General features: G+C 38.5%; 1 protein-coding gene and 1 long non-coding RNA gene across 21 annotated transcripts in view; one reads left to right on the forward strand and one right to left on the reverse strand.

The window, feature by feature from the left end:
- The window catches only part of cacna1g (calcium channel, voltage-dependent, T type, alpha 1G subunit), a 271,804-nt gene that overhangs the window by 114,036 nt on the left and 134,976 nt on the right, over positions 1 to 22,792 (forward strand). For all 20 annotated transcript variants that reach the window (XM_042397382.1, XM_042397395.1, XM_042397393.1 and 17 more), the window contains one exon: positions 11,875 to 12,008. In XM_042397382.1, the coding sequence (XP_042253316.1) occupies positions 11,875 to 12,008 (134 nt within the window). The remainder of the gene's footprint in view (positions 1 to 11,874; positions 12,009 to 22,792) is intronic.
- LOC121886953 lies at positions 13,843 to 22,363 on the reverse strand. The gene is made up of 3 exons (XR_006092882.1): positions 22,282 to 22,363; positions 18,739 to 18,809; positions 13,843 to 13,899 (listed from the first exon to the last, which is right to left on the reverse strand). It is a non-coding gene; the product is annotated as an uncharacterized LOC121886953 (long non-coding RNA).

Below are 22,792 nucleotides of genomic sequence, written 5' to 3' on the forward strand. Positions count from 1 at the left end.
GCTGCTGTATGGAACTACTGAAGGAGCTTTCAGGCCTGAGTGCAAAACACATATACACACACACACACCTCACACACACACACACACACTGCTTCACCCCCATGTCAGCCTGGCATATGCCTGGAAGATGAAGAAACGTTCGATCTTGCGTCTGTGTGTGTGTGTTTGTGTGTGTTTGTGTGTGCAATTACACTAGCTGTTATGAATGGTTGTCATCGAGCAGAAAAGTCTCCCTCACAATATTGTCTCCCTCCCACCCCTGTGAGGAGTGGATCTCAACTGAACGGCAGATTACAGTTAGCCTGTCCTATTGTCCTCACCACATGAAGCATACACTACCTTCATCTCGCACGTACGGGTGTCCGTCTGCCTGTTGCACCTGCGTGTGTGTGTGTGTTCATGTGATGAAAGCATCTGACCCCTGTTATAATAGCATCCAAACTCCTGACAGAAAAATTAGCATACATAGTGGCTAAGATTTATTTTCCAAAGAGGTTGCAGAGAAATGTTTTCACAGAATTGATGGCACCTGTTTTGCCCCCCCCCCACCCCACCCTCCCACCCACCCAACTCTCTGTCACGGACCTTTTGAAAGATGTTTTTTTTTTTTTATCCTCTAACTCTAATCATTCCTCCTTTATTTGTGTCACAGTACAAAGCTGCTCTGATGACACGCTGTCGGCAGCTGCATTAATAATTTTGTGACTCTTTCACGTCCTCCTGGAATACAACTACTCACACTGCTAAATGTGTTTACTGATTCCTGACATTTGAAGCTCTGCGGTGTGAAATTCTTCTTTGCACTCTTTGGTAACATTCTTGTGATTGAAATTTGCACACAAATAGAGCGGAACACCTTATGTGAAAAATATAGGGACGTCAATAATGCAAATGATCAAATTTGAATATGAAGGTTTAGGATAAGAATATCAAACTGTTCTTGCATGAGACCCATTGTCTGCTGCTTTGATATAGTTTTAGTTTTAGACTCATTTTTATTTCTGTGTCATGCCAAACATCTGGCTCATCCCACATGGTACAAATGTCTAGTTTGTTTGATCGTATTCATATGATTATTCATCTGGATATATAAGCTGAAATGAGTTTAAGCTCAAGGGGTAAAAGTGCAGAAATACAAATAAAAATGTCATTTTAAAACAAACAAAATGTTGTTGAAGCATGTGTGTTTTAAGAATTAAAAATAATCACATCACAGCTTTGTCTAACACCAACATCAACAAAAGAAATCATTAGCAAACACAGATTTCCATGCTTCATTGATTGGGAGGTGAAACCCTGCATACCTCCATCCAGGGAGGTCAGAGCATAGCTGGAGCACAGAGGAGCTGGTAGGATTTCAGTGTGGGGCATTTTTATTGGTGAATGCTTGCTGTTGTATGGACAACTTCCTGTATTAATGACAGACTATCTACCTGCGAGCCCACCCTGCATTGACTTGTTGCTAGTTACGTGCCCTCAGCAGTCAGTCTGTGCTCGTGAGCAGAAACACGTGGTAACATCTGAATCACGCGCAGGAATGTTTTTGATCTGCGGATCTGGATTGTTCGTCAAGAGCTGCGACACTTCACGCCTGGGTTCCATACTGTATCTCATAAGCGCTTTGACACTTAAGGAGTATGCATTTGGAGTGAGCTGGGTCGAGTCATTAAGGAGTGTTTAAGTGCACTTAGCATTAGTGATTAAGTGCACTTAGAACATAAAGGCTCTGTTCGGGAGGTGATGAGAGGGCGTGTAAAGTTGGCACTCGCTAGACACATTGATAGCACGCAATACAGCTTGCTGTGCTTTGTGATGTGTGTGTATGTGTGTGGTGCCTGGTGGACACGTGTGTTTACACTTGCTCTCAGGCAATGTGAGAAGTAACGCGCGCACGCGCACACACACACACACACAGGGCTGTTAAGCTAGTGTGTGGTGTTACTGTTTAGGCTGGGAGGTTCACGCAAGACTGAATACACATGGAGAGAAAGAGAGAGAGAGAGAGAGAAAGAAGATGTCTAAATGTTTTATGTGTCCATACAGTGTAACTGTATGTGAGAAATTGACACACACACACACACACAATGCAGTTGAAAGTTATTACAAGCAAGCACATGATAAATGTCACAAACTCTTAACACACTAATAAAATTACACACGAGCACGCACACACACACACACACACACACACACAGTGCACAGTGAGATACTGTGGGAGACATAATCACAGTAATAGGGGAGTGATGCGACTTCCCTTGGAGAGAGAAGGAGGCAGTGGGAGAGAAAGATAAGAGAAAGATAAAGATGAGAGAGATGGAAGTCAGTGGTAGACGGAGGGAGGAGGAGGAGGAGGAGGAGGAAGAATGTCAGTAGCTCACATGGGAATCCCATCCAGCTGTTACTGCAGAGAGACGAGAGTGGGAGAGCAATGACGGAAGGCAAAAGATGAGATCCCACTTCTTCTGTTTCTTCATTGGCATAAAAAGTGAGGGAACTTTACTTGATAAAAAATGTAAGATGTTGTATCTATATTTAAAGTGAAAAAGTGATGAGGCGCTGGTAGCCTCTGTAACTCGTCAGTGGCAGCCTGATGTGTTAGTATTCATACAGAGTGTAATAACACAGATGTATGATCTCTAACATTTTCTTTGGTTTACTGAAGGGATGTTTTGAAGCCTTGACTGGGGTTTATATTTGCCAGTAACACAGTAACTGTGGTATTCACATCAAAGGCAAAACACTGCATTGTGGGATTTAAATCAAAGTCAGCGTCCATTAGATTGCCCTTATATGGACACCATTTCTTTTTTAATTATCAGACTTTCTGGGAGCATAAATAAAGAGCATTTTACATTAAGAATGAGGATCCCTGAATACTGCACTAGCCAGCAAAAACAAATGGAGTGATTTTGGACACAACCCTGAGACAAATGGAGTGAGGCCTGATTAAGTTAGGGTAAACAGTTTTATAGAACTGATAGATTTGTTCACTACTGGTACAGAGCTGTATATCAAGTATTAGTAACATTAACTTCTACATTGTTATCCTTGATGTAGCGTCTGTAGTCGTCACGGTCACATTGTTAGCTGCCATGGTAATCTGAACAAGTTCAACTACCGTATTTAACCAGCTATAACAGCTTGCTTTTATGTTTATCTGCCTCCTTCTGGTCAAATATTGATTAATGTAGCTCTATCAGCTTTACAAAATGTAGTAAATCTGCAAATAAGAGCAAAAATCCTATCAAGGTAAACATTAAATGCATCAGCTAATAGACTTTTTTCACAATAGACATTTTGAAATGACACAGTAGGAAAAGCACAGGTGTACATACTAAAATGAATGATTGCTAAATTCCATTTAGCTGCCTCAGTTTCAGTGTCCTGTTATTGCACATGCTGGCTCACTGTTGCACTGTCATGGCATACTGGGACACGTGAATAGAACAGAGCCATTGTTAATGGTATTGGTAACACCTGTGCTTTTCATACTACACAAGTCAAAAAGGCTTATGATCTGCAGCAATTGGAGATATATAAATACATTAACATGTTGTCACTTTGTTAGTTTATAGTGATGTATCCGATACCCCTAGCTTATGGTAGGAAGTGTTTATAGTTATTGTTATAAACAGTCAGTGTCTGGTAAGCCTTTACAGGGTTCATCTGGTGCAGGGGAAGTGAAGGCTTTTCCATTTCTAGCAACGGCAACAGTGGTTTGTTTGAAACAAATATAGAAGGATGAGCAGTGCTACCTGCCACCCACACAATATCAAAAGACAAAGACTTTACAGCACTGCCAACAGTACTGTTTCATTGACAAATGATATCTGGCAGATGCAGTGCAAAACCAACACAGCAATGAGCACAATGAGCAATAACAACACTGGTGCAAAAACATGAATAAGGATCTTACAGGTTGGCTCCTTTTAACTGTTTTTTGAGCTATGAGGCATTCATTAAATGGGTTTCAGTATTCCAGTATATTACATAACAAGACGCCCATGTCATTATCTGATTCACCACTTAATTTAGCTTGAACCGTATTTTTGCAGATTCGTGTTTCACTGTTTCAAATAGTTTTAGATTGGATTGACTCACCGCAAGCGCTCTGCTTTCATTTGTCGGCCTATTTCACACTTTTGTGACTGTCACGCCAAATGAAAGCCAATTTCGTGAGACTTGTCTGCACTGAGATTAGGATGGATGATATAACATAATTAACTTTTTCGTTTTGTTTTCACATAATGCAAAAGTCTAATTATTCTTGGGAGATATTCCAAAAATTGCAGAAAATATTTAGAGAATTTCCAGTGGAGATAAAATATTATGTTCCTCCATGTACGTGTCTTCACAGAGAGCGAATGCAGTGGAGGCGAGAAATTAGGGAGTGTGTGGGCAGTGAGCCGTTCAACACAGGTCACTGGTGTCTATTCCCTTGGAGGCAGGCGTGTGTTTGTGTGTGTTAGGTTCCTCTGGTGTCCACTTGGACATACAGCCAGTGAACCATGGTGACAATGTATACACACAGAGACACACACACATTTCCATTTTGGTAAATACGCAGTCACATCAGTGGCAGGAAACCCTTGATTGATGTGATGCCTACAAAGCTTTTGCTGTATGTTTGGGTTGCAAACTCAGTCTATGTTCATCAGGATCATGCAACACCTTTCACGCTCCACTGATACAAGTTTCGGGGAATCAATATCATGATTACAGAGCCTGTATTACCATGTGCTGCACCACCAGTGTGCTCCGGTGGGAATGCCTCAGGCCAGTATGTCTTGTTGACTTCGATGAATTTGAATCCCAGCTGTGTGTACAGCATGTGTGTGTGTGTGCATGTTTGTAGAACAGTAGGAAAGGTTGCACTGGCTGACATCCACTCAATGTCATTTTATCAAGAGTCCCTGAAGGCTTGGTCCCATGTTGTATGTGTTCCAGTGCGCATGAGCACTATGTATAAGCACATGTGTGTTCATGCATGTGTTGTGTAATTAGTGTGCAGATGTTAGTGTGTGATCACCCCAGTCTCACACCAAAATGTGTAATAGCTATATTGGTCCACAGCGCAAAATGTATTAGTTCTACATTAATGGCTCTAAAATTGTGAGATGCCTATGTTTTTTTGGCCATTGTTTTCTATTTTTCACGTGATTTCTGTCTGCTCAAACAAACAAAATGGTAGCCATGCCTTTTATTCTCAGTGGAAAATGAAATATTTTAAGATAGTTTCGGCATTAAAATGCATTTTGATAACATTTCTGGTGAGAAATGTACATTTTATTTTTATTATCTTTGTTCAGTGAATGTATAGGATGTTAGTTTGTTATTATGAAGATTTTTGCAGTCTCTCTATCGTTGCTATGGTGATTGCTATGGATGCTGCTATCGCTGAAACCACATAGTTTCATGTTGTTTGAATCATTGTCTTTGCATTGTTCAGTTATATGAGCTGTTATGTTATTTGTGTTATTTTATTATAGTGTTTGATGATGTTCTTTCAATAAATAACATAGATTTTAGTAGTGCTGTTACTGGCACCAGATCAGTTTCCTCCACGGTTAACGTAAACTTTTAAAAGAATGAGGCAGTTTAATACATGCATTATGTGGCTGAACAAACATTTTGAATCTATAACCAACAAGCTCCTTAAACACAGTTTGAAGTGCTGCATAATTCCTGCCGACACTGAACACCAACCCAAAACCTCATTTCTAGAATACTAGTTAAAATAAAATGAAAAAAATGAAATAAAACAACATCTTTACTTTTTCTTAACATAGGTCATCCAGATGCAGTGTAATTACTAGTTCAGCTGTACTAGATATTTGATATATTCAGTAGATATATAATTTTACGAGCCTATATTTACAATCCTACTTTGCAAACTGGAAGAACTACAACTGTGGTGTTGATTTGTGTCAAGCTGTATGGCACGGCTCTAGGGGACTGTAGTTTAAAAAATAAAAAAGTGTTTTTCCTTAAATTTGAAGTTGTAAATACTGACTTGAGAGTACAATAAGGAGTTTAAGGGGATGTTAAACAGATTTATTTAATCAGATTTTAAATATCTAACTGTTAAATGGATGAAAAATGTATTTTAACCATATTTTACCCATATTTGACAGCCCCCATTTGTTAACTACACACATGATAGCTGAGGTCAAGAGCTCTCTATAACAGTCAATAATTTTCTCATTTCATGGACACAAGCCATCTGAGGCCTAGTGTCAGAGACCACTTTGAGACATGAAGCTTTTTGTTTGTTTGTTTTCATTTTTAGTGGAAATTGTGACTAAAATGAGTCACCCTCAGATATTACACTACTGCTGACAATCTAGGGCATTACTACAGGCTTGGAGGAAGGCCTGAAGTGCTTGGGTTAGGATTAGGGTTAGGGTTAGGGTTAGGGTTAGAGTAAGGGTTAGGGTTAGGGTTAGGGTATGGGTTAGGGTTAGGGTTAGGGCCAGGGTCAGGGTTAGGGTTAGGGTTAGGGTTAGAGTAAGGGTAAGGGTTAGGGTTAGGGTAAGGGTTAGGGTTAGGGTTAGGGTTAGGGCTGAAAAGACCAACCTGTTTTCATTCATGCATAGACTACTAGTTACACAACCCTGGAGATGTTTTGTATCTTTATGATTCTTTTTGAATTTGGGTATTTTATGTCAGCATGACAGAGCCAATTCAACCAGAATCTGTTTTAAATTGAAATTTTAAAATTTATTTACAGAATGTAACAGTAATATTTTTTAAATGGGATATAAAACTTGAAATAAAATATTGACTGTACAAAGGAAATATGGACTGTGCTATGGACAATGAAATGAAGTGTATGAAATATATGAAGGTGACGAGCAAAAATTAGATGTGACACGTGGATAAATAATTAAATTATGTAACAGTGGAGGTTGAATACAATGTACAATCTCAAGTCCAGTTGATGAAATATATGAAAGTGACAAGTGCAGGGATTAAATGAGGCACATGAAATGTAAAGTCCAGTTTGATAACCTCATTTTCATCCCGGTTATATGGCCATGGTACAAGATTTGATGCACACACAAACAAACACACACACACACACACACACACACACACACACACACACACACTGTGAGATTGTTCACACTTGTGTATGTGTGTGTGTGCATCATATCTTGTACATGGCCATATAACTGGGATGAAGACGGGGTTATCAAACTGCACTTTACATTTCATATCCCTCATTTAATCCCTGCACTTGTCACTTTCATATATTTCATCAAACTGGACTTGAGATGTAGATGTAGATGACTTGTGTGCATTGCATTTAACCTCTACTGTTACATAATTTGGATTGCTTTATTGGATGATGAGACTCAGTATTAATTGAGGAAGAGTTTGTGTTTTAAGAAAAATGTTTTCATATTAAATATCCTCAACCACATATTCTATATAAAATTACATCTGAATTTAAAAACAACATTTATAACAGCTCAGATAACTACAAAACACAAAGATTCAAACAACATGCAACTATGTGGTTTTAGCAATAGCAGCATCCATAGCAACCACCATAGCAATGATAGAAAGCCTGCAAAAATCTTCATGATAACTAACAAACTAAACATCATATACATTTACTGAATGAAGATTATGAAAATAAACTGCACATTTCTTGCTAGAAATGTTATCAAAATGCATTTTAATGCCAAAACTACCTTAAAATATTGCATTTTCCACTGAGAATAAAAGGCATTTTGTTTGTTTTCGAAACTTGACAGTCATGTGACTTGGACGCAGGCCAACAGAAAAGAATAGGCCAAAGAAATGTAGGCATCTCACATTAGTTATTTGTGGAATTAATACGTTTTGTGCCGTGGTCCAACGTAGCTATCACAAATTTTTATGTGAGACTGGGTTGGTGTGACATATTGTCCCTATCACCCTGAGTCTCAAGGGGTTTCTTATATTAAGGGCTCTGCAGGCATGCAGGCTTTAGCTAATGCAAAATAGATGAGTAATTGCTCCCCAGCAGAGACAAGAGGAATGGCTTCTTCATTAAACAAAAGAGCACACAGATAGAGGGATGGAGAATCAGAGGTGAAAGCAGCGCAGTCATTTTACGCTCAGCATGACAGTAAACATCCCTGCTCTTCTCTATTTCACACAACGCTCGTTCTCTCTCCGCCATGCATCTTGAGCTCTAACATCTGTCAATAGTTGGACTTTCTTGTTAATGTCTAACAGACTTTTGGTCTGCTTGGTCATCTATCATGCAGGGTTGATTGTGAACCGCATCTTTTGAAGAGCTGATTACTAATGAGAGCAGGGTGCTTCCCCATTTGTCCAATACGGATTTTATATCCAGCACTTAAATATGAATACAGAATCCCTTCACACATTTAGCAGGAGATTTTATGTATGTCTCTTATGATAAGATCCTCCTGTAGAAACAAATGCTACAAAAATATATTTTTTAACAAAAATATTACAAAGAAATCTGTCATGATGGCAATGCTATTTCAGTAGATTATGTCAAGCTAATAGAAAATGAAGTTCCATTTGAATCAATAACATGGCAAATAATAGATATTAGAAAACATCTTTCAAAGGGCTTGGAAAGACTGGTACCAAAGTTATTTTTATGTCTTTGCCAACACTTGTAAGTCAAGTCAAAGTTGAATTTAAAGTGGAAGCTTTGACCTGCATAAAGTGTTTTGTGTATGTTTCCCTGTCTGCAGTATACTTTTTTGGTACACTTGCAGGATAGGGCTGGTGATATTCTATGCCTCTGCTTTAAGGTTAGTTCGCTTCTCAATACTTTGACCTCCAACATTTGTGCTGAAAACATACATCTTTAGAAACAAATCACACAATCGATTTCATTTTTTGAAAAGGCTAGATAGTTTTGTAAAACAGCTGTTAAATCAACTTTTCATCTTTTCCTTCAACATTTTTAGCAGAAGTTGAAGGAGATTTAACAGAATACCTGCCATCTTCTCTCTACTGAAATGATCTTTTGTTTTTAGAATTTTCTTGATTGGATTCCAAACATTTTTTTCCTCATATTATTGTATTTATAAACTTTATTTTTCCTTAATTGAATGTACTGGTTTTTGAAAATTCCTTAACTGCAACTGCACTGGAACTAAGTGGAATCATCCAAATGCTGAATATTCAACCAAAAAATCAAAAATTGAATATGAGGCTAACAGAAGCTAACTTAAGCATAGAAAGATGGGTGAGAGCAAATATTGTACACTATTATTTAATGTGGCTCAGTAAAGCTTTTGGTGCTTGTAAAGTGATCAGTTGGAATTTTCTGCATCCAACCAAGTTTGAAAAGCAATAGTGAAGTCACCCCTCACTAAAAATAACATGAGAATGGTAGAACTGTAATTTATTTAGTGTTTTATTTCAGATTGTATGTACACTTCAATAATAATAATAATAATGATACATAATATATAATTGTTTGCAACAATTGCATGATGACATTGTATAACATTCATACCACAGTAAAATGTGTCATGTACTGCAATATGGCGCCTGGTGCACTTCATATACAGTTGGATCCAGCGCTCAGAAAGTTCATATTAAATTTAGATCAAACACTGAGCACAATGTTTTTTCTTCTACCTTTTCTTTTGGGAGATCATGCGTCACTGAACAATCTGCTCTGAGGCTCTTCTGTCTTTGGAGTAAATGAATAGTGTGTAAAACATCTGGAGTGATGCATGGTCAGTATTAGGGAGTTAACCTCGGGCAGCTGTTTTGTTGAAGAAATCTCCTGTCTGATAGGTCATGCCTTCTCTGTATGCCCTGGAAATACTGTAGCACTGTGGGCTAAATCTTTGTTTTCTAGGCAGAATTCATGAATGCTCTCCAAAGATGGGACGAATGAGAACTACACACACGCACGCACACACACACACACACACACACACACACACACACACACACACACACAAATACGTTCCCGTGTGAACCTCTACATTAAAATTTTTTGTTACTGTGAACTTTAGAGCAGCGAGAGGCTAGCTTCTGCCTAAGCTAACAGGATTTGATATATTTATACATTTCTCTTTTCATGTTGGGATGACTCATCTGTCAGTGGGTGTCCTGTGCCTTGATCTTCTTCCAGAATTGTTCTTTTATTTTTTGAGTTTGGGCTGCATTCTTTTTCCTCCTCATCTCCGATTCCCTCACTTCTGCTTTCTTTCTTTATTTATTGATTTTCATATTTCAAGAATTAAGCTTATCTTCTTTTAATTCCGGTCCAACTGCTGTCCTCATTCTTTCCCTTGTTTTCTTCTACAGTCCAGTCTGATAATGATTTGGAGAGCTGAGGCTCAGTCAGACAGCCAGACAGACAATAATGAGGGCAGGAATACTGATCAGTGCAATGAGCGGCTTGTTCCAGGTTATTACTTTATATTCTCTGGATCGGAAGACGTTTGCCCCATGACTCAGTGTTAAAGCAGCAAGGTGCCAAAACCATCATTAGGATGAAGGACCCGTGTTGTGGGCAAGCATCTAGCTTCCTGAAGTGTCCTTGAGCAAGACGCTAAATCCCTGGCAGCTGCAGGGTGGCGGGTAAAGCTCTTTTCTTTTTTCCTGTCTGCAGGAAGCAGGACAAAGAAAAAACAGGATTGCACTGCAGGGATTAATAAGCTATCACATTATTGTGAAAATGTTCCATTTTTAAATATCTAATATTACTGATATTAGAGCCTGAGAAATACATCTGCAGGGGCCAATATTATCAGCTTCAACTTCAAATGCACACCATCAGGTCTCATTTACAGGTGCGTTGATCAAAAATTTTGGTCACTTGCAAAATTTCATAAATTCATTAATGCATTTTATGTGACCAAGGTCAACGGACCAAAACATTGTTAATAAAGTTAGTTCAATTCACCAAAATTAGGCAGGATGTTTAGCTGATCACAGATTTATTAGCATATCCTGACTGGCTGATGAATAACAACCATTTGCAGTACAGTAATGCCTAAGACCCAGCGCTCAGAATACCAGATTGAAATATCGCAGCAATATTTAGATGGATTGATGTAAAATTTTGACTTTTGACATTCATGGTCCCCAGAGTATGAATCTGAATAACTCTGGAGATCCCCTGACTTTATCTAACACCACCAGTAGGTTAAAGGCTTCACATATCCAGAGAAATATTTCAAAGATCTTGTTTGTGTAGACATTCATGGTTCCCCAGACGATGTATCCTAATGTTTTTGGTGATTCTGTTACTTTTCCCTTAGCGCTACCATGAGGTTGACATTTGTGATTTTGAGGGAAATCTCTAGACAAAATGATTTATTTGAATATAATGACGTGTAGTACACACATTCATGCTCCCACAGTATGAATTATAATAATTTTGGTGATCCCCAGACTTTTCATCTAGCACCGAATCTTACACACTAAACTGAGATGGTGAACATGGTAAACGTTATACCTGCTAAACATCAGAATGTTAGCATTGTCATCGTGAGCATGTTAGCTCATGTTAGCATTTCGCTTAAAGCAGAGCTGTTACCATGGCTGTATAGACTCTTGTTAAACTGTAAATGTCCAGCTGAATACATTCTGTATCTTGGTCAAATTCTTGAATAAAATCATAAATGTTTGTTTGTGTTACAGATGAGACAATGATCAAGATGACTAATGGTTTCTTTCTCACATCAAGGCTTTATGTAGTGTTAGTGGTTCTCAAGAGGAAGGCTGCATAAACAGTTTGTGCTGTAAAGTACCCTGCTTTTAAAACAGGTTACATTGCAGCACAGTTTACATTTCTAACCTGCTTTACAGCAGACTGCCAACATTGGTCTTGCATAATGCTGACTTGTGTTTTCTGTGTCTGTCTCTCTGCAGGACTTTGATGACTTTATCTTCGCGTTCTTCGCCATTGAGATGGTGATCAAGATGGTGGCTCTGGGGATTTTTGGGAAGAAATGTTACCTTGGAGACACGTGGAACCGTTTGGACTTCTTCATAGTAGTGGCTGGGTGAGTTACACAACTACACACACATGCAAACACACAGGTGGCCAAGCATAACCATGCATAAACACCGGAGGCTTGCACAAGACACAGTATACACACACGTGCAACACATTTGAGTGGTAATCAATCTGCGAGTCAGGATTTGGAAGTGCAGGGACACATTCATGAGCAAGGACAGAATTGTGAGAGTAATAGTTTGTAAATGTTATTGTGTCAAGGCTTGCCGCCCTCAGAGCAAATCAAATGACATTGGACATGAACTGGAGATGAAGCATCAACCTGTTAGAACCCTCCCTATTTTTATACATTTAAATGTAAAAAAAATACATGACCCTAACTGTCCTTTTAAAACCTTTTTATAAGATATTGGTAGCAAGCACCCTCTTAAATTCTTAAGTAGCCAGAATATGCCAAAGTTCAGATTTTAATGAATGAATACAAAATTAGAATTGTCAGCTTAAACGTGTCCTGCACTTAGAAAAACCTTTACACTCTCTCAAATCATGGCTTGCAGATTAAATATGTTTTGTGGCCCCTTTATAGTTTTTGCTGCTGAATAATTTCCATAACATGCATGCATACACAGGCACATGCTGTATGCACAAAGCCAAGCTCACAATATACTGGTTTTTACATTAACGTGCACACTCAAGCACACATTCATAAAGGAGATGCAGATATACTAACATACACCTACTATACCTACACACACAGATACATACAGTGCATGTATGCACACTGGACGTACAAACTCAGACAGTGACACACATACACTGATGCACACACACAAACACACACTGTAATTTGATTAAACATGTTATAGAACATAGCCTGCTGGTTTCGGTCTGACATTTTCATCACACTGCATCCCCTGCTGGTTTTTAATGCCATCCTTCTGTCACAGCTTCTGTTGTCCATCAGTAGGAACAGGGCACATTTCCCTCTCTCTCTCTGTGTGTGACTGTGTGTGTGTGTTTGCGTGGCTGCAACATCCTTCAGCTGCAGAATTGAGATACATTTCACCCATTTTATGCAGTAACACACCTGTGAGCAGCACTTGTTGTCTGCAGTTGAACGTTACAGTCTTGGTCTCGTGTGTGTAATGGCAACAGTATGCTTCTTCCTCAGGCCTCTTTCATTTAATTCCTCTACTCCTCTCTTTATACCCACATCATACATTTGACTTTACATATTTTTAGATCATAGATATTAAATGCTGCTTCCCCATTGGCTCTCCTGGCTCAGGGAACAACTGATCCAGTGCCAGAGTACCAAACAGAACTTAATGGGAAATACCCTCATGTCTGATATTCAGGCACTAATCCACTCAGTGATTAAAACTTAACATACAAAACAGAACTGAGTGTAAAACAGGTCTCATGAAAACGGGTGCAATGTTTTTTGAAAAGGAGGACATTGCAGCTTTGGTGAATAGGGATTTTTTCTTTAGATGCTCACAAATGAAATTATGATGTAGGTGGCGGGGAAAGTGGGTCACTGCTGCAATGCAGGATCGGATATACATTAAATAAGACATACCTTTAGGCGCGAGATGAAAGATTGAAATAACAGCTATAGATAGGATGACAAGATGAGAGTGGGTGGAATTCGGGACAGGGGAGTTGGGTGGGTCACAGTGGGCGTGGCCTCCAGTAGATTACAGTCAGTGTCAACCAACAGTAAAACACATGAAAGTCATAACTCTATACTAAAATGTATTGTTTTTGTTCATGAAGTCACTGTTTGTAACAGTGTGTAATTCATTAATTATTTTATTTTATTCATTTCATCAGTGCGGTGCCTATCACATCTGTCTGCATGACACACATGTCAGATAACTCCTTCTCCGTGGCTGCCTGCAGCTACACTTCCCCCCTCCTCGCAACTGCAACTTCTGTTTTATTCACAAAAAAAGAAGAAGAAATTCAGAACAGGATTTCAATATGTATTTTAAAAATAACTATATATTGACTTCAGTTGACTTACACTGTTTATACCTAGTTCAGTTCAATTTTACAGCATTTTTATGTTGAAACAACTGAACCAATGACTCTAACTGGTGGCTTAATTTTAAATGTCAGAAGGATTGAAATGTATAGATTAATTTATGTTAACATCAGACTCTTATAAATTTGTTATTAATATTATGAAGATCAGTTTGTGCAGATGGATAAAACAGAGAGATAGATTGATTGGCTTGGAGGATGATATGAAGCTCAGTGTCCTGGCTGTGTTTACATTACACAAAGGTGACAGGTATGTTAAAGTCATTTTAAATGTCTTTTCAGCGGCTAAGATTGTCATTAATCTGTAGGAACTTACAAACACATTTTTGTAGATATTTATATCACAGATTCCTCGTGGTGGCTGCACTCTCCATCATCTGCTTTAAAACAGGTCGAATGACGTCAACAATCCTTTATTTATGATAGTCTAATCAGTGCAGTAGACAAGTGAAAACACATCAGTAATACTCTTACATATTTTACAAAAACAAACAAGACATTTTCAATTACTGAAAGCAGTATTTATAGCCTATAGCATAAGTGATTTGATCAGAATTTTTTCACAGATTCAGAGAGGAAAAAAAAAAAAATTGAGCTACTAATTCATGTAGACTAATTGATAATTTAATGAAAGGCTTCTCTCATTTGAATTTAGAGTCTTCTACATTTCATTCAGGTGACAGCAGCAGCTTGTTGTGAGTATCTCTGTTATGTTATTAATTATTCATGACAATTTGGCAGCACTTCAAAAGACACAATATGTTCAGTGCAGCATTTTTCAATATTACTGTGTCACTAAGTCAGGTCTCCTCAGCTTTTCTTCAAATTTCAAGTCAAGTCGAGTCTCACAGCATACAGTCAGCTCTCGTTTTAGCTTGTTCATATTATCTTAACGGTTCATTTTCGGGACAAACAGGACAGGATTTATGATTCGTGACAACTGCTCGTAATTCAGAACTGTCCCAAATTTTTTGGAACATCTGGTCACCCTAGCTATAAACATCCATCCATCAATTCTGTGTACTGAAGGGTTAGTTTAAGAAATTTTGATGAATATATTTGAGTGGCACATGTGTGGCTGATCTGGAAGTCAGATAAACATGATCACTGTGGCAACAAACAAAATCAAGCTCTCAGTAAAGAACTCAGTCATAAAACATGCCCTCCCACCACTAGTCTAAAGTGTTTTTACCTTCCAAATAGCTTTACTTAAAGGCAGCTTCCACCTTACTCCCTGAGCTTTGTGTCTTTTTTGTGTCTCTTTATAGTCTTGACACAATGAATCGTGAATTGTCATAGGCATTCATTGTTTTGAAGTTGTTTGTACACACAAAAAGTGACAGAAGCAGTCATGTGAAGAATGAAAAAAGGAGAGCTTGACAGTGAAACCCTGCCTACTTTAACACCTCCGCACGCCTGACCGGCTGTTGTGTGAGACGGTTGTGATTGTCTGAAGTTAGGAAAACTGTGCAAAACCCTTCCTGATTCTGAAACCTTGTTTTCACCACTGTTAGATGATCTGGAAAACCCTTTGTTTTAACCATACTGAGGCTTTCAGTTTTATTTTACATTTAACCAAGCATGGTCGATAAGTATAACAAAAATTCTTATGTTTTATATTAGCTGCACAGCTAATATTTGGTTTGAATGGATCAGTTAAAATGCTGACTGTGGACTGTTATATTCTGTGTGAATATCACATTGTGAACATATAACATCATTAAGCCTGTATACATGTTGTATTGCGGTCCAAGTGTAAGTGTGTATCATCTCACGCCTCATAAGAATAACACAAGTGGCTGAGATAAACTATGGTAAGGACCAGCTGATTGTAATTGTGGTAACATATGAATGGAAAAAGTCTATATATGCAGAAACATGCGCGTGTAACTTTGGATATGTATCTTTTTAAGAATAAAAAATGAGAGAAAAAGGTCTAGACAAATGCTCTGATGTGAGGTTTACATACTGACAGGCTGAAATATTCACATGTGTCTACAAATATCCAGTGACTCCAAAATATGTACAAGGACATGCTCTTGTCACATACACACGGATGTGCACTATGTGAGGAAATCTTCTCCTATTGTCTCGCATGTAGACTTTGATCTCAGCTCCTGTTTGGCTTCATAGGTTATAGATACAGTTGATGGAAACTTCAGGTACAGCTGGTAAACCGAATGTAGGTTTTTTTGGTGCAGCGTTCTGCATATACTGGCCGTATCCAGATCAAATCAGGCTTTGCGGCACACCTCCGCAGGGTTGTGCGGAGGTGCGGGTTGTGGGTGTGTTTATTTGTAACCACCGGGAAAAACAATCAGAAAATAACATTTTATTCCCCTCATTCACTGGCTGTCTCGCTACCACTGCTCTCTCTCTGTCTCTCTCTCGATCAGTCTGTTCGCCAGCTTTGATTCGTCACTGCAGCGTGACGTTGGGTTGCGTCTCTCCAAGAGTCTATTCTGGTTCAACTTTCATTCCGCAGGCCGCTGCAGCGCCCCTGCAGGCCCCACACCCACAGTCTAAACCCACTACCCCCATTTAAATGAATGGGAGGACTGCGTTTTTGCCATAACGCCTGAATTGGTGTGAATTCAGCCTAACATGCAACTGTGATGTTGTTGTTTCAAATTAAGCCAGGGATCATTACTGCATGCGTATGTTCTGTTTATGTAAAAACTGTGAGAAATGTCCCAAAAATAATTTATGAAAAAGGTTGGCAGATATACTGTGTGCCTGTGTGTGCGTGTGTGTGTGTGTGTGTGTGTGCGTTTGTGCATGTATGTGTGTTTATCAGAGCATGAACAATATGGAGCGTGACAGAAAACATGGCACAAAAAATTAAGGTCTATTTGTATGTCTGGATCGACCAGTGTCTGCATGTATATTGGCTTACATCTGAGTGTAGGTGGTTGTGTGAGCATGCATGTGTGTGTGTTAATATGTTACCGTATTTTCATAGGTGACACTACAGTATGTTGCCATTTCTGAAGAAATTAAAAAGAAAAAAATCTCATCTGTACGGAGAGCCCCCAGCCATACGGAGACAACGGTAACCTAGGTAACGGCTGGTTGTCGAGCATTTGATATATCCTGGCAACAGTTGTTAAGTCTGCGGAGGAAGGCTCTGATGAACTGGTTGTTTCTCTCCGAGACGATAATTACAGCTTAGCTGCTTTTTCAGCAGGTCTGCACTCTCTCCTCCTAATCACCTCTCTGTCAGGAGGGAATGATGGAGGGATGGACCAGCGGAGGGGTGGTTGTACGAAACAGGTGCAATGTGGAAAAGGAGAGTTTTAGACTGGTGAATGGCAGACGGAGTTCAAGATGTTGTGCCGCATTCACATGATAATGAGAAAATCAGATATAGATAGAAGTTTCATACTTGAAAAGAAAGTTTTCTGTTGGTAGATGAAAATTCTCACTTGACAAAACAATATTTATCATTTCACAATCACTTTTCATCTCATCAGTCCTTTTCTGACTACATGATTTGAAATGCTTTCACAGGCCAGACCTGTTTTGCTAAATTTTTCATTTGCAGTTGACTTTGCCGTACTTAGTTTGCTCTCAGTCATGTATCACTCTTGAGCTGCATGTGTGTGTGAAGTGTGAAAAAGCTGATAACAGCACCCAGTGTGAACAGAAAAAAAAAAATCAGTCAGGCTGCTTGATGCTTCAGAGGACTTGTGTTAACAAGTTGTTTCTTTTACATCTGCCAAGACATATGTGGTTTTAATGCATATAAATTCCCTGTCTTTATTTTCGTTGTCAACATTTTGTCTCATGTGAAGCGGCATTGTCTATGCCATGCATAGACAATGGTAACCACTTAGTTTTGTCAGACAGTTTATGTTCAAGAAAGAAATGATCCAGGCAACACATTCTTCAACATTTCCCAGGAAAAAAAGGACAGCAGACTGCAAGTGCAAATTCACATCATAACCATGGTAACAATACCAAAAATAAAAAGGAAACCCAGATGACATTAAGGGATATTTGCAGTGTTACAACTTGAGTCTTACTTTCATAGTCTCAGCCAACAAACTCTCAGTCAGCCAACCTCATTTTGGTGATATTAGCATATTTCTCAAATCTCATTACTTTGTTTGGTAGAGTGTTATCATAACTGATAGAAATGGACAAAACTGCAAACATAAGACAAAACTAAATTCGAATTATCCTTCAAATAATAGACAACCAGTCTAACAAACCCAGAGCAGTCAGCATAATGAATTTAGCACTTTGCTAGCTCTGTAGCCTAGTTTCTTATCAGTCAGCTTTGTGTTTGTGAATAAATGTGTTATTTAAAGTCACTTTTCAATGAGCTTAGAGGTCAGTGTCCTGTTAGAAGCCACAGAATGAAATGCATATGTAATGTGACTTGTCACATCTTATCACAAATATATAAAGTGAAAAATATTCTGTTTCAGAGTTATGGAAATTTTTATTTATTTCTATTGCAGTGTCATTTGGCTCTTGAAATGAAACAACTGTTTTGTACTACAGTACTGCTAAAAAGGCAGATCCATCTATCCATAGAGAGATGTAAAATGTCTATCTGCATTACAATGAACTGATTGTACCCAGGTTGTACCCACATTTTAAAACTCAATTCTAGATAAAAATGACTTGTTAAGAGAGTGTTTTCATTTATTTATGTATTTATTTATCGATTGGTGCAGTGGAGTCCCAATCAATAGCTGAGGGAGTGTAAAGGCACTTACTGTAGCAGACAGGGTATCCTATCCATAGTACATCGATCTGACTTTACGCTCTCTCTGTGGCTGGGCTTCTCCTGGAGAGAGAAAGAAAGGATGAGTGAGGAGGAAAAGGAGTTAGGAGGGAACAGGAATAGATTGACAGAGAAAGGCAGAAAGAGAAAGGAAGAGAAGCAGAGGCAGGATGGGTCGATTGCTTCATCCCACTCCCTCAATATTTAATCTGGTCTGATGTTTCAGGAGAGGCACCACAGGTGAAAATACTCATTTTGGCTGTGTCAGTCAGTTTGGCCATATGACATTTTGCTGTAACTCAGACACTTTTACATCCTCTAGCAATCAAACGGTGATAAAATCAGTATGATGATTTTAAACTAAAATAATTCATTTCAATGTTTGAAAGATTGTTAGAGCACTGAAGAGGTGTGGCTATACAGTGTTTCACAAATAAAAGCAAAAATTTAGATAAGTTAGAAAAACAAACAGAATTTTGTGATGTTATGATATTTTGTAAAAAAAACAAAAAAAACAACAAACAAAGAAAAACAGATAGCCCATATGTTTTTTGCTTTCTTATTCATTTAATTATCTGGTAATCCTGGATCAACTAGAATAGAACAGCTTTTTTTAAAAAATCAAAGGCATGTGATTAGCATTTTAATATTAACAAATCAATGGAATTTTACTTTTGAGAAATTTAAAAAATACCATCATCAAGAACAGAGTCCGGTGCTACTTGCCTCCACACTGTTGTGTGCAACACAGTGTGTTAGTTGCTTTCAAGCGCAATCAGGACAAAGGACTGTTTTTTTCAGTGCTGACAGATTTAAAGTTTTAAGAGTTTCTTACAGTTGTGGATGTCTGAAGCAAAGAGAGGCTATCAAAAATAGATATCATCCAGTGTGTTTCTCTACTACAATGAAGTTAAAGAGAGCAAAAGAGTTCATTGGAAGTGCGGTCTTACAATAAATCAGTGAAATATTAGAACTGTCTGGCACAAAGTGGAGACAATATGGTATACTACCCATCATCTAGACCATGGTCCCAATCATTTAAGGTAATTATAGGAAACTATCTAATTAATTCTACCATGAAATATTGCTATTTAAAATGCAAGCTTAGCACCTTTAACTGGCTTTAAATATTCATAACATCCTCTTCGATTTCAGACCTGTGATTGAGTCACACTAAAGGAGGTGAGAGAGAAGCACTGAATCCAATCCTCAGTGTCTCCTCCTTTGTTCTCTTTATGATTTATTGATGCCACTTTGGATCAGGTCCAGCCTAGGATGGGGGACAGCCGAAGGAAGACAGAATGTGAGAGTGGAGAAGAGAAGGTGAGGGAGACGGAGAGAAAGAAGAAGAGATGTAAAGAGGAGGGAGAGAGGGAGACAAAGTGAGAGTGGGGCAGAAGGTGGGAGAAGTATTTAAAATCAATGAGGGAAGATAAGAAAAGCTGAAAATGAGAGAAAATACCAATAGTCAGGGGAATACACTCACCATCTTTCTTTCCGAGAGTGAGATAAGAAGATTTGATAGTTCATATGTAACTCAAGCTATGATTTAAAAAACGGGTTGCATCATATAAGTTGGTTACAACATAAAGTTAAAATAGAACTTACAATTTACACCTTCCTGTGCAGGTGTAAGTCACTTAACTCTAATAGCAGAAGATGGTGACAGTTACACGCATGCTCGGTACTGTGCTGTACAGTTACTGTTACTTGGATTAGATGGGGACACAGCTCTGATTTTAAGCTGCGTCAACTTTAGATGGGAATTGCCACCAGTACCCTACACAAACTTTTCACTGTTTAGGTTTTGACTTTGGCAGAATATTTTTTGCCAAAATGGAGGAGACTTTTGTTGTTGATGTAATCATGTAATTATTTATGATCATCCCCTCAGTAAGAAAAAAAACCACAACGGAAGTGATAAAATGTAGCAATATGTTGAATTATTGATGAGGTACCAAATAAACATTATATATTAGCTAGTTCACTCTCGCATGCATTTCTTTCTCATTTTTAAAGGTCCAGTGTGTAGGATTTAGTGGCATCTAGTGGTGAGGTTGCAGATTGCAACCAACTGAACACCCCTCCCCTTTGTTGTTGGTTTGACTCTGCACATTTGTTGACAATAGGAAAAATATAGAAAATCACCAGCCTTATCCTTTAAACTAAGTAGTTACAGTGAAGCAGTTGTGTTGGCTTTACACTCAAACTTAAGTTCAGCGCAACAGGCTGCTGGAGTCAGGACGTGGTTAGCCTAACCTAGACTGGAAGCAGGGGGAAACAGCTAGCCTTGCTCTGTACAAAGTTAAAAAAAAAAAAAAATACACCTACCATTAACATGATATATCTAATTTGTTTAACCAGTACATATAACAGGTGTTGGCCAGGTCTTTCTTGAAAAAGAGATTTTAATCTTGACGTGACTTTTACCTGGTTAAATAAACGATGGAAATACAGAAAAAAAAAACTGACAAATTGTGGTTTTATGGTGAGTTACTGGAAATATTTCCAGGAAAGATGGAGTTACTGGAAATATTTCCTGTCTTGTCCAAGTGAAGTTTCTTGGTTTGGCACCATCATTTCTGTATGGAGACCAAAACAAAACATATTTGGCAAGCTGTGCTATAGCCAGAGATGCTGCACAGAAATACTGGGTGGGTGGATAAACTTTTGTTCATCGTGAAATCGTTGCAGCTGCCCCTGCCCAGTTTTTGTTAGGCAAAAAAACATGTCTTGAATCCAACTCCACACTTAACAGACAGACATGAGATTGATATTGATTTTCTCATCTTACTTTTGGAAAGAAATAAGAATATTTCCCAACATGAACTGTTACTTTAATTTAAAAGCAGAGTCAGAAAGTCAGAGAGATTATAATGGGAGAAAGGGGAGATGAGTGATGTTGCAGTCCAGAGAAAAGAGCATGAGGACAATGATATAGCATCCATGAACAATGATGGCCATTAAACAAACTGTCCACTGTCAAGAGTCCAGCAGTAGGTCTGTCATCCTCTCCCACTCGCTCTATTTCCATTCTCCATGACCTTTCAATATACAGCCTCAGGACTATACGGCTGTATTTTCTTGTACGGGTGCCCTTATCTACCTGGGTTTTCCTCCATTAGTTAGATAATCCCCCAACTACAAGTGGGTCAGGAGATCAGCCATAGATTATCAGTCAGAGCGAGGGAGGGAGGGAGTGTGGAAGTGAGCAAAGGAGGGCAGGGATGCAGGAGAGATAGAAGGGAGAAAGATAAAGTTAAAAAAAGGTTGAGCAGAAATGTGCACAGAGTGTTTTAAAGCTTCATCAGAATATATTTGCATGTAAAACTGTACTATCTTTCTAAATCACAATGTAGTAATAGAGAAGAGCATCCAGCAGCCTCTGGTGATTCACACTGTGTTCCCAAATTAAATTCTAGTTTCATTAGTCATTGGTGGGAAAGTCTCTCCATGCACAGAAAGTGAATGCTAATAGAAACAAGTGAAAAACTGTGTCTGAAACGGCAAGAATTTATCCTGAGAATAGACTCACCTTGGTTACAGCTCTGTTGTTTCTCATTATCAAGAGGGGAGGCAGGCTATTAACTGTAAAAAAAAAAAACATAGATTACTTTTTTTTTTTACCCAAAAACATGCAGAGTTGGTGGAAGTACTTATTTCAGCTCTGAGTAGACTGCAGTCTCCCTCCCAGGCTGCATATATCCCCAACAACCTCCCCAACAAGACAGGGCAGCCTGTATGCTCCCTGAGACACAAAACCAGGGACAAGAAAGCACTTGCTACTGCTTGTAAATTTTAATTTCTGTTAGCACGTGGTAATAATTGATGACTGGCGTATCAGAGAGTAAATCACACTTAAACTGATAGGTATTGTGATCATGGACAGGAGTGAAAAACATAATTATGATTTCTGCAGTTTAGTGACCCCTAACCTATAACCACAGAGAACCATCTGTTAAACCTGGCTGGAATGTATGGTACATTACTTTCAGATAGTGTCTTTACTAGTTTTCTAAATCATTATGATAGATAAAAGGCTACTA

The sequence above is a fragment of the Thunnus maccoyii genome, chromosome 20 (genome assembly GCF_910596095.1).
Source record: "Thunnus maccoyii chromosome 20, fThuMac1.1, whole genome shotgun sequence".
NCBI classification, from domain to species: Eukaryota; Metazoa; Chordata; class Actinopteri; order Scombriformes; family Scombridae; genus Thunnus; species Thunnus maccoyii.